Here is a 12,702-nt window from a genome sequence, read left to right as displayed (position 1 = left end):
TATATGGGGTCAACTCAATGCAGCACAAAGCACAGCATAATTTAAAGGATGATAATGATGCACAGCATAATTTAAAATATGACGTTAAATAGCAGTTTCGGACTGCCGGTGCCCACCTAATACGAGGAGATTATGACTTCCCTGATGAAAGAGGGAGAGAAAGAGAGAAAGAGAGGGGGGAGGGAGATAGAGGCAGACAGGCAGAGACAGATAGGCAGAGAGAAGGACAGATAGAGAGAAGGGGGGGGGGACAGAGACAGAGACAGAGACAGAGACAGAGAACCACAAGGTGGCAATGCCAACTGAAGCACCATTATAGCCCTACCTCCCAAGGGTATAATGGTGCTTCAGTGGGAGGTCCCAAGTGGGAAGTTATTTTTTACAGCATTTATAAACTTATACTATCGCTTATTTTTAGGGCATGTTCAAACTCATTCTATATGTTATTTTTTTTACAGCATTTATAAACATATACGACATGTTATTTTTATGGCATGTTCAAACTCATACGATGTTATTTTTACAGCATTTATAAACTTATACCATCGCTTATTTTTATGGCATGTTCAAACTAATACTATATGTTATATTTATGGCATGTTCAAATAGCTTTGTAATGATGCTTCATGGATTTCACAGGTCATGGAATAAAGCAAACAATTTCATCAATTCCATCATCACACATTTCTGTTGCTATTTTACTTCAAAAATATTACACTACAACACAGTGAGTGAGCTTGGTGCATTTGCTATTGCTGGAAGGTTATTCTGTGGACAGAAAACCAACTCCACAACAAACTTAATCATAGAACCACAACCGAACTGCCCATTGGAGAAGAGAAAGAAAGGTAAGGATAGGAAGATGTACACCTTGGGCAAAATAATCAATTTAAGTGTTCTCTGCACTTGATTTAAACCGGAGCAGTCTGAGTGATTAAATACCACATTCACTAATTATCTTTACACTCACAATGAAAGTGTGCATCACACTTCCACAACATTAATCTCTACATTGAAATTAAAGGGTAGATTCTGCTGACACTCCACGATAAATGGCAAGCACGAGGACCTGAACATCCTGTGACATCCACTTACTGGATGATAAGCGTTATAATTTTCCACATTTCTCAAGCAGTACTATCTCCAAATCTTGGACAAACTCAGACAATAGCATATTATTTTATGGTATGTTCAAACTCATAATACAGGATATTTAATGCCATGTTGAAACTCATCCTACAGGTGATTTTTTTATAGCATTTATAAACTCATATTATAGATTATATTTATTGCACGGACACATGCATACTGTAGGTTATTTTTACTGCAATTTTCAAATTAATCCTACAGGTTTTTATGGAATTGTTCAAAGTCATTCTAAAGGATATTTTTATGGCATTTATAAACACATACTAGAGGTTATTTTATGACATGTTTAAACTCATCCTCCAGGTTTTTATGGCATGTTCAAACTCATGCTTTAGGTTATTTTATGGCATGTTCAAGCTCGCACTATATATTATAGTTATGGCATGTTCATACTCACACTATAGGTTTTTAAAGCATTGTTCAAAATCATCCCATATATTTTTTATAACACATTCAAACTCATGCTGCAGGTTTTCATGGCATGTTGAAACTCATACTATAGATTATATCTATGGCACATTCAAACTCATACTGCAGGTTATTTTTCGACATTTTTCAAACTCATCCTTCATGTTTTTATGGCACGTTCAAACTCGTTCTAAATGTTATTTTTATGGCATTTATAAAATTATACAATCACTTATTTTTATCGCATGTTCAAACTCGTACTAGATGTTATATTTATGGCATGTTCAAACACATTTTAATGCTATTTCTACAGCATTTATAAACACATACAGTCGCTTATTTTTATGGCATGATCAAACTCATATTATATGTTATTTTTATGGCATGATCAAACTCATACTATATGTTATTTTTATGGCATGTTCAAACTCATACTAAATGTGATTTTTATGGCATGTTCAAACTCATTCTATATGTTATTTTTATGGCATGTTCAAGCTCATACTATATATTATTTTTATGGCAAGTTCAAACTCATACTATGTTTTATTTTTATGGCATGTTCAAACTCATACTATATGTTATTTTGGGAATATACAAGGTCATTCTAAATGTTATTTTTACAGCATTTATAACTTATACTATCGCTTATTTTTAGGGCATGTTCAAACTCATTCTATATGTTATTTTTTTACAGCATTTATAAACATATACTACATGTTATTTTTATGGCATGTTCAAACTCATACTATGTTATTTTTACAGGATTTATAAACTTATACCATTGCTTATTTTTATGGCATGTTCAAACTCATTCTAAATGTTATTTTAATAGCATTTATAAACTTATACTATGGCTTATTTTTATGGCATGTTCAAACTCATAGTGTTATTTTTACAGCATTTATAAACATATACTCCATGTTATTTTTATGGCATGTTCAAACTCATTCTAAATGTTATTTTTACAGCACTTATCAACTTATACTATCGCTTATTTTTATGACATGTTCAAACTCATTCTAAATGTTATTTTTTACAGCATCTATAAACTTATACTATCGCTTATTTTTATGGCATGTTCAAACTAATACTATACGTTATATTAATGGCATTTATAAACTTATACTATCGCTTATTTTCAATGCATGTTCAAACTTATACAATAGATTATATTTATGGCATGTTCAAACTCACACTATAGGATTTTTAGGGGATGTTCAAACTCATTCTAAAGGTTATTTTTTATGGCATATAACATACATATAACTTTTAAAATGTAGAGCTTTGTAAAAATGGTTTTAAATGTGTTTATATTCTGTCACTTTACCTATATCGCTCACGTATAAATGCTGGGCCACGTTTGAATTGACCAGTCTGGGTTCGAATCCCAATCCAGCTAAAACTGGCATATCGGTGTTTCGCAGGCAGGGTGATTCACCAATGTGTGTGCCGTCTCTCAGATGGACATTAAACCAGGTGTCCCATCTGATAGCATTTGTTGGTGGATGTTAAAGATCTCAGAGTGTCTTTCGTGAAGGGTAGTCTTGATGTAGCAGTATTAAGCTGAAAAATATTGTCAGCTCAACTCTTAACCATCCATCCTCGGCCGTCTGGTTTCCACACAGTCATCATGACGCGTATCTGAGGTCACGGCCCCATGCTGAGATTAAGATTGGCTGAAACAAACAAGGGAGTAATCGCAACCTCTGTCTCCTCTCCTGTATTTATTTATTTTTAAACTTGTGAGAGGTGAAAGCATGGAGGAATCTGATTGGCTAATCACTCTGCTGAGGATTCACTATGATGTGGTCCTGACAGATTATCAAGACATTTACAATCAATTTTCAATTAAAATTTTTAAAATTGCATTTCTATGACAAACTCCACTCAACCAACAAGCTCTCACCTCGATTATGTAGTCCTTGCCATCTTTCCCATGAACTGCTTTGACTGCACAGATGTCAAGACCTCCAAAAATATTTGCACAGGTGTCAACCCAAAGCTTGTACCTGAAATGGAGAAAGGTTATAATTATGATGAGTGACGTGAGAATAATCTGATTATTCAGAATAATCTGTGGAAGCTTGCTCCCTGTTAACTAGTGTTGGTGTAGTGCAGGCACGTTGGGCCGAATGGCCTCTTCCCAGAAAGAGCAATCAGAGATTGCCGACCCTCGTTCAGACTTGTTTTGTGTGGTCTTTGCGTGATAGTGTGTTCGTGTGGTGTATGTTTGATGGTGTGTTTGTGTGGTGTGTAGACGATGCATTGATGACGTAGGTTTATGTTCATACAGCAGACATTCAGACCGTTTCGGTGGTATTGTATAGATTCACATTCCAATCATATGTATTTTATAGATGGACTAACATTCCGTGTTATCAAGAAACGTATGCACATTCTAGTAGTACATAATTTATGGATGCATTCACATTATTAAAACACATACTTTATAGCTATACAGTACTCACATTCTGAAAAGTACATCCTTAATATGCACACACTCATGTTCTAATAGAATGTACTTTATCGATGTGCTCACATTGTATTGGAACGTACTTTATAGAAATACTCACATTGTAATTGCACATACCGTACTTTATAGAGGCACTCCATTGAAAAAAAGATAACACGTAATACCGGCTATCACCAAGTAGTAATTGTGGCCTATGTGAGCACATTAGGCCAAAAAAAAAAAATGTTGCATTGGCGTAATGGGTCACTGAAAAATAGGGTAGGTCGGTCGGGATCTTTTTTTTTTTTTTCCTAATAAATCCCTCCCAAAATCTCCCCCGGCTCGAGTACCACCCTTTTTGTCGGCGGGTTCTGTCCGAAACACTTCCGGGTTTTTGCGATCGCGATCGCAATCAACAAGATACTTGAAAACGATAGCAAAACAACAAAAATAGCAATAAAATAGGGTCGGCAAAATTTTTCGATAGCCAAAAAACAAAAAAAAAACGTAGGGTCGGCGGAATTTTTAGGGTCGGGCGGGTTACGCCAATGCAACATTTTTTTTTTTTGGCCTTATGGACAGACAGACAAACAAATAAATGGACCTCAATGCAACACCTTCTCTCACCTCTGGTGAGGGTAAAAATGGATCTTACTAATAATGAGAAATAGCAAATACCACCTATCGCTTCACTGACGGGAATAGTAATAAGGGGGGAGAAAGAGGGGGAGAGAGAGGGGGGGAGAGTGAGGAGGTAGAGGGAGAAAGAGAGGAAAAGGGGGGGGGGGAGTGAGGAGGGGTGGGGAAAGGGAAGGCCATGTGAGGCAAGAGGAAGGGAAGGCAGATGTGCGGTGGAGCGTTAATTACGATTCATATTGTCTTGTAAAAATGATTCTGCATAGAATATCAGCAACGAGAGAAACAGAATAATGTCTGAAATCCATTTTCTACCAGTCATACTATAAATACCGCCCGGAGACAAACACTGCCCGGACATATCCGGAGATAAATGCAGTCCAGAGACAAACACTGTCCAGACGAGTCCGGAAACAAACTCCTGTCCAGACATAAACACCTCCCGGACACGTCTGGACACAACACCGTCCGGAGATGAAAACCACCCAGACACGTCCAGTGACAAACACCGTTCGGAGACAAACACTGCCCGGACATGTCCGGAAGTGTGGTGAAATATTTATGCAAAGCAGATGCCTGCTCCAATAACATGCACAACTATATGGTGGATGTGTGAGAGGCTCCCGAATGACTCCAGGAAAAGACAGCCGGCAGAAGTGACTGACACACAAACTGCTTGCCAGCTGGAGGCATTGATTAATAAGGGAGAATCACGGCGTGAAAGTCAAAGGAATATCCATGGAACTTGGAATTTCTCAATGCAGAGTTTTATCCAAGGGTTCAGCAATATGGGTCCCTTCAAATCTCAGAACTTACAATTGACAGCACGGCCACCATTGTGTCTCGAGCTTCTAAAACTGTTCAATGCACATGCAGCTGACTTGATCGCTCATCTGGTATACCTGGTGACAAAATGTGGCTTCACCATTGGGATCTGCTCCCAGTGACGATCTGTTTGGCAATTTGAAGTCCCACACCCGTGTGGCTGCCGATTCACCGACGATAATGAACTGACCAACATAACTGAGTTGCAGCTGAAGGAGAAACCTGAAAACCTCCATTTTATACTGAAATACACAATTAGAAGGACAAATAGAGCAGGTGCATTGAATTAATGAGAAATAAAAGTTACATGTCCTCAACTATTATATATTTACTTCTAGGACCCCTTGAATACCCCTGCACATGAATTAGCAATAAAATATTTAAGCCCATAATCATTCACGAAATATACTTTGGGCCCTGACAAATCATGAATTTGGAAAAAATTCACGAGTGAGAAAACGTATCAATTAGTTTTGGTATTTAGGTGTTCCGCAGGTACGGCGAGGCATCAATGTGTGTGCCGTCCCTCTAATTGATGTTAAACTGGTCATCCTGTCTGCCGCCATTATTTGGTGGACGTTGAAGACCCCACAGTGTCCTTCACGAAGATTAGGCGAGCTATCGCCAAGTTCCAAATTCCTGCTCTAACCTGTAGGGGGGAGGAGGAGAAAAAGAAAAAGAAAAAGAAAAAGAAAAAGAAGAATAAGGAGAAGAGGAGGAGGAAGAATAAGGTAATTTAGTGCATTTCCTCTAATGCATTTCTAATGCATCTCTAATGCATTAGTGCATTTCTAATAATTTAGTGCATTTCCTCTCGCACAGCATGTAACTACATTGCACAACATACGACTGCACCGTAACTTGATATTCTAAGTCCATGCTCACAGTGTCAACATCAGCCATTCATGCAGACACGTCTGATCGCTCACAGAATGGGAATTATAGAGTGTGACAGAAGTGGGCTTGTTGCGTAAGCGATATTTTCCTTCCCACCCAATGGGCCATACATGATTTAGCTGAAACACGTCCCCTTACAAGTAAGTACATTCCTTGACCAGTTGCTTGGCCATTCACCAGAGCCCATGACTCTGTTGTAAAGTGCATTTTATTAGGTTTTTGAAAAATGTATCTGGAAATGTAGGCTCATGGAGGTGCTAAATGACAGAGGGTAGCAGGTTTACTCAGACTGATAGAAGTTCAAGAGGGGAACAGGGAGACATAGATATCGCCTATGGATGAAAGTCTGAGTGGCGGAGAGGAAAAGGGGTGACAATGAGTATTACTCTTGAAAGACTGGAGCTAGGGGTATGAGGCAACAGATAATACGTGGATGTTTTTTTATCCACAAGATCGAGGCTCATGGAAGAGTGAGATGACAATGGGTAGGTAGGCAATGAACTGGCAGGGGCAACATTTGGACTTAAAAAAAAAACATTAAGGGGATGAATCAACAGCAAATGTGGAAATAGAGGAGGGGAGGAAACACAGTGAACAGAAAGTACTGAGGGTTGGGTTAGAAAGTGTTAATGGGCACATAAATGATTGCTGGGGGTGGGGGGGGGGACAAAAGAGTTGAGTTGTGCATTCAGTCAGCTTGGATTTTGGGAATTTCACTAGGAGGAGGTTACTGGAAGAGTGCGTACATTCTGGAAGAGCTCGGGAGTAATGGAGGGCGAAGAGAGTAGAGGGAGCGAGACCGGAGGAGAGGCGTTAATAAAAGAGAGGACATAGACCTCTCTGTGATGCAATACTGACAGACCTTGTGCTTCGGCCTCATTGCAGGAAGTTGCAATAACATTGAGCGATGAGGATTCCTGTTAATGTCGGTGAGATCATTGCGTTTGGAGCATTTTTTATTTGTTTTTAATTTAAAAAAAAAAAAAAAAATCTTATTTACATCTTCCCACATCAGTGCGAGAAGAACGCCTAAATGGGACTTTAGATCATTTACCCATCTCACCGCACTCATCTTTCCTCCTACACCCACGCGGAGGCATTTCGTGCCAGCTCCGACATCATTTCCAATCCCTGAAGCAATCGTCCCTCGCTGCCTGCAATCTCCCAACAAAGTCTTTCGAACCATGCACACTTCTCATTAGTTGTTTAGGAGCCGGAGGGAGAATTTTATTTGCTTTTCAAAAAGCCAACTTCTGAGGAAATGGATTTGTATTTAAGAGTTAGGACCATTCCCTAATTATATTAGTACACTGAATTGACTCTGGACATTGCTATTCCATTAATTGCCATGTGCTCCTCGTCTGACATCACTACAAGCTTTCAGGATATGTTTGAGATTTATTTTTAAATGAAAGTGAAAAAAATAGTAAAGTGGTTCAAAATTGGCCTGAACATTGGTATATAAAAGGCTTCACAATTGAAGTGGATATTTTTGGAAACAAGGTTGAGGCTCATGGAGGAGCGAGAACATAAAACATATCAGGACATAAAAGAAAAAAAGGGAAGAGCAGGAAGAGAGGGGGTAACACAACAGCAGGATTGAAGGACAAAATAGAGGGAGACTTGGACAAATAAGGAATGTGGGGAAGAGTGAGGGGTAGGGAAGGATGCACAGGTGGACAAAATGGATACAGAAGAAAATTTAGGAAGGAAGGACCTGGAAGGAAGAATGAGATTGAAGAGAATGTGGAAGTTGGTTCCACAGTTGGGCAGTAGAAAACAGAGAGAACACCAACCTGTCTGTGATGGGAAAGTGATAGACCCATAACTCACTTTCAACGTGGGCGATTCCAATGATATTGAAGACCTCGGTTTCCATGGTGTCAAGCTGAGCAAGATGTGAGGCAGGGGATCCAGCCCAAAGGGGCGAGCAGTACTCCATCAGGCTGTGGATGAAAGCTTTGTATTTGGTCAGCCGCTCAGGTTGACCAAGGAAGGACTTTGCATGACGAAGGATGCCCAGTCGGTTACTGTCTTTGGAGGCCAGCTTGGAAATATGGCTTTCCCAGGAAAGATCATGAAAGATAGTGAGACCTAGAAGCTTTCTAGACTTTCTAGACCTAGAAAGGACTTCTTCAAGAGGATTATTGAGGAAGTAGATGGGGGGTCGGGGGGGGGGGTTCCAGACGATCCTTTCCGAGAGACATCGTGAGAGTGTGAGATTTGTCAGGATTGAAAAACATATTCCAAGTGTTTGAACAGTTTGTGAAGGTCTGAAGAGAGGGAAGAGGCTTTGGCCTGCCTGTCTGAAGGATGAGGGATATCACGGCAGAGGTTGAAGTCATCATCGAATAGATAAAGAAGATTTATTAGGAGAGAAAGAGGATTAATTAATTTTGAGGGAATTCTTCTTTCCCTTAAATCGTGTGTTTCCTGCTTTTTCACACATCTGCTCAAAATCAAGATGGCGGCAGGTGAGGCAATGAGAATTGGGTGGATAAGCAAATGCTTATGAAAATTCTGGTGAAAGAAAACTTCAAGGCTGTTGAAACTTACAGACAGGACAGTTTCGCGATCGATGATTGTTTGCCGAGGAACATCTTCAGGGCAATACGTGTTTCTGGGAATGAGACAATGAAGAACGATGTCCTCATTTCATAAACATTCAGGTCGTAAAGAATTATCCGCTGAAGGCAAACAAAAGCTTTCACTCATAAGGGAAAGCATGTGTCTAATACTGGAGAAGAGTTTGAGAGTAATGCAAGTATTAATTTTCCATACCCAGGGTGGACATGAAACTGAGCGTCCCGTCTGCCGGCATGAGTCGGTTGACATTAAAGATCCCATGGTGTAATTCACCAAGAGTAGGTGAGCTATCGACCGCACATTGAACAAATTTAAAATCCCTGCCCTGACGTCTTGCGTCGGAGTGGTGATCCATCCAGGATTTTAACCCTCACCAAGAAACTGCTTCGGCAGCTCTGCCTAGAGCATGACCTGGATACCGAGGATGGCCTAAAAGTTAGTCTACCAAGGTCAAGTGAAACTCATTGATCATCACATTGAGGCATGAGATAATATTTCTTATTTTTCAGGTGTTTAAACAATTGTGGTGTATCAGGAACAAAAACAACCGATAAGTGATTGTGAATTTCAACGAGAAACCCTTTGATGCAAGATTACTGCTCAGAGAAGCAATTGACAAGTTTGTAAAGACGTTTTATCAAGCGGGTTCTGTGGATGATGCACCAAGGAGTGGTAAGCCCAGAGCAGCAAGAAGAGGAGAAAAGAGATGGCTTTGTCTCAAACACATTCCTCATCAAATCCATAGAAACACCCCAATGATGTGCATCAAGTGAGCTTAACATCTCATGCACAAATGTCAAGTTGAAAGGATACAAGTAGGCATATCCCTCAATATTTAAAAAAATGTTCCACATTGGCAAATAGAGTATTGTGAGCAGTTCTTAAATGAGTCACAAGAGGATGCTCCTGTCATCACCCATCCATATCCACAATCTTTATTACCCCCATTAATCTTTCTGAGCCCAAGGTTTCTGTTTACAGGTTGCTGTGTTTCCTTCCCTCCTCTGCCTCCTCATTTCCTGCTTGTTCATTCCTTTGCTTATTGTGTAGATGAGTTGCCACACTATCCCAGTGTCAGTTCATACCTTCCACCCCCATGCTCTTCCATTAGCCTCAGTCTTGGAGAAAAATTTTTTGTTTGCAGCTTTGTCCAATCACTTTTTGCAGATACAGTTTATTGTATGAAGCCACCTGCAAGATAACCAGCTGTACCAACAGATGCAATTGTGTAACTTGAAGAAACTGATACCGACCATGTTATTAAGCAGGAATCTAAAGTGCCATGAAAGTGTGAATTTCTGTGGAGGGATCTGGTCATGTAGTGCCATTGGCCCAATCAATTAATTCATGGGGACATTGCAAAATCAACAAGAAAAAGAGCAATCAGAGATTGCAATCCCTCGTCAAGACTTCTTTTGAGTGGTGTATTCTTACAGGTTTTCAGGTAAATCCAATATGGCTGCCAAACCATGTGACGGATGACTTCATATGTGTGACCCTTTTGTTACTTATGGATAGGCGGTCATACGTTTAAAGTTTCACCTCGATCTTTTCAGCCATTTCAGAGAAGATTTTTGGAGGTTTTATTTAAAAAAAAAAAACAATATAGCTGTCAAATCACGTGACCGATGATGTCTTGAATTTTTTTCCGGTGACCATTTTATCCCAAGATGACCCTCAAAAATTTTCTTACTAATCAGATGTGGCGTTCAACATATGCAATTATGACGTCATAACGAGGGTAACTATGACGTCATAAAAATTACACTCATTCCCCACGAGGAGTACTTGCTATGTGCCAAGTTTCAAATTTTTCCTTGGTGTGATTTCAGAGATACAGAGGTCCAAAGTTTTTCTGTTTTCCAATCTGGCTTCCACACCATGTGACCTATGACATCATAATTATCATTGAAACTTTCTACATGAGTAGTCACACCAATGTTGAAAATTTCGGCTCAATCTGACAAGCGGTTGTGGAGAAAAACATGAAAGTTCTGTGTGGATAAACAGACAGCCAAACAAATGAACAAGGACAAATGTGTCCAAGAGCCATGTCCTAAAGGTTTTGTCTTCACAAGAAGAACAAGAAGAACAAGAAGAACAAGAAGAACAAGAAGAACAAGAAGAACAAGAAGAACAAGAAGAACAAGAAGAACAAGAAGAACAAGAAGAACAAGAAGAACAAGAAGAAAAAGAAGAAAAAGAAGAAGAAGAAGAAGAAGAAGAAGAAGAAGAAGAAGAAGAAGAAGAAGAAGAAGAAGAAGAAGAAGAAGAAGAACGCGGAGCTCTCTTCGAGCCAGTGTTCGCAACGCGACGCGGATAAAAATCACTCACAGAGTGAGAACGTGGCAAAACAGCACAAAGTAGAATGGCACTCAGTAAAGCACATACCTTTGTCAGGTAGAACAGTTTACGTTTTGTACCGCACTGATGGGCTGGATCTGAACCAAAATCCAATCCGCTTGTTCTTGTCACTGATTCAACTCATCCACCTTGTTTTGTCATGACTCATCCACAACTTTTCGAGATTAAGTGATATATTTAGTTTTTGGCCCTATCTATCAATTTTAGAAATTAGGCCTGTGTTGACCTTTTGACCTTGAAATTAATTGGTAGTTGAATTCAGGGAGCTGACATGAAAATGCTCTTCAAATTTCAAGTCAATAGGATGAAAATTGAAGAGATTAGAAAATTTTGCCCAAATTTGCCTATTGGCCTATGTAGACGTTTTGGCCTATGTTTACCTCAAAATTAGTAAGTAGTTGAATTCAGTAACCTGATATGAAAATGCTCTTCAAATTTCAAGTCAATTGGATGAAAATTGAGGATTTTAGAAAATTTGGCCAAATTTGTCCTTTTGGCGTATGTTGATCTCAAAATGAATAGGTGGTTGAATTCAGCGATGTAACATGCAAAAGGTCTTAAAATTTCAAGTTAATCAGATGAAAATTGGCAATTTTTGAAACAATTAAAAAATTTGGCCTATTTTGGGTTGACCTTATGGCCTATGTTGACCGTTTGACCTATGACAACCTCATAAGTAATAGGTGGTTGAATTTACTGACCTGATATGCAAATCCTGTTGAAATTTCAAGGCAATCGAATGAAATTTGAGGATTTTCGAAAATTTGACTCAAATTGGCCTATGGACCTTTTCGGTCGACCAAATTTTTATGGAACTTCAATAACGGACCGTCGCATGGTCGGTAACATTAATCTCTGAAAATTTCAGAATGATCGGTTGAGTGGTTTGGGCTGGAGGCGAGCGGACAGACAAACAAACAAACACACAAACGGAGGCGAACAACATACTTGTCAAAAAAAATGTTTTTTTTGCCAAGAAACAAACAAACGGACGCAAGTACAATACCCTCTCTGAATCATTCGGCGAGGGGAATGAGAGAGTTCATAGAACACCTTACTCCACCCAGTCTTGAGAAACAAGGACATGGGCAGTGTTTGTGAGAGGCAAATTTGATTGGTCGTGATGACGTAAAATGCCATAATATTTAGTTCATATACTGCTAAACGGAAGGGTTTTGAAAGTGCCAATAAAGCAGTTTGTGTTCTCCAGTGTTCAAGTTCATAATTAAATCGAAATGAAATAAAGGTTTTAAAGGTTGTATAATTTTGTTTCCAGAGAGTTTCACACCGTCGATGCAGCATCTTTTACATCACCTTTCTAACATGTGACATTATGTATTTGTGCCTGTTGTATGTGTCCTTTATGACATCCTTAAAAATAG

The 12,702-nt window shown here is 39.2% G+C and overlaps 1 protein-coding gene across 12 annotated transcripts in view; it reads right to left on the bottom strand.

Moving 5' to 3' along the window:
- LOC147033550 (synapsin-2-like) overlaps positions 1-12,702 on the bottom strand; it is a 235,970-nt gene that overhangs the window by 53,288 nt on the left and 169,980 nt on the right. For all 12 annotated transcript variants that reach the window (XM_085855416.1, XM_085855425.1, XM_085855434.1 and 9 more), the window contains one exon: positions 3,467-3,569. In XM_085855416.1, coding sequence (XP_085711542.1) covers positions 3,467-3,569 — 103 coding nt within the window. The remainder of the gene's footprint in view (positions 1-3,466; positions 3,570-12,702) is intronic.

This window comes from Eptatretus burgeri, chromosome 2, assembly GCF_056783735.1.
Source record: "Eptatretus burgeri isolate ZD-2024b chromosome 2, Ebu_testis_v1, whole genome shotgun sequence".
Classification (NCBI taxonomy): Eukaryota; Metazoa; Chordata; class Myxini; order Myxiniformes; family Myxinidae; genus Eptatretus; species Eptatretus burgeri.
The sequence above is the reverse complement of the archived record's forward strand: the minus strand, read 5'-3'. Positions and strand labels throughout refer to the sequence as shown.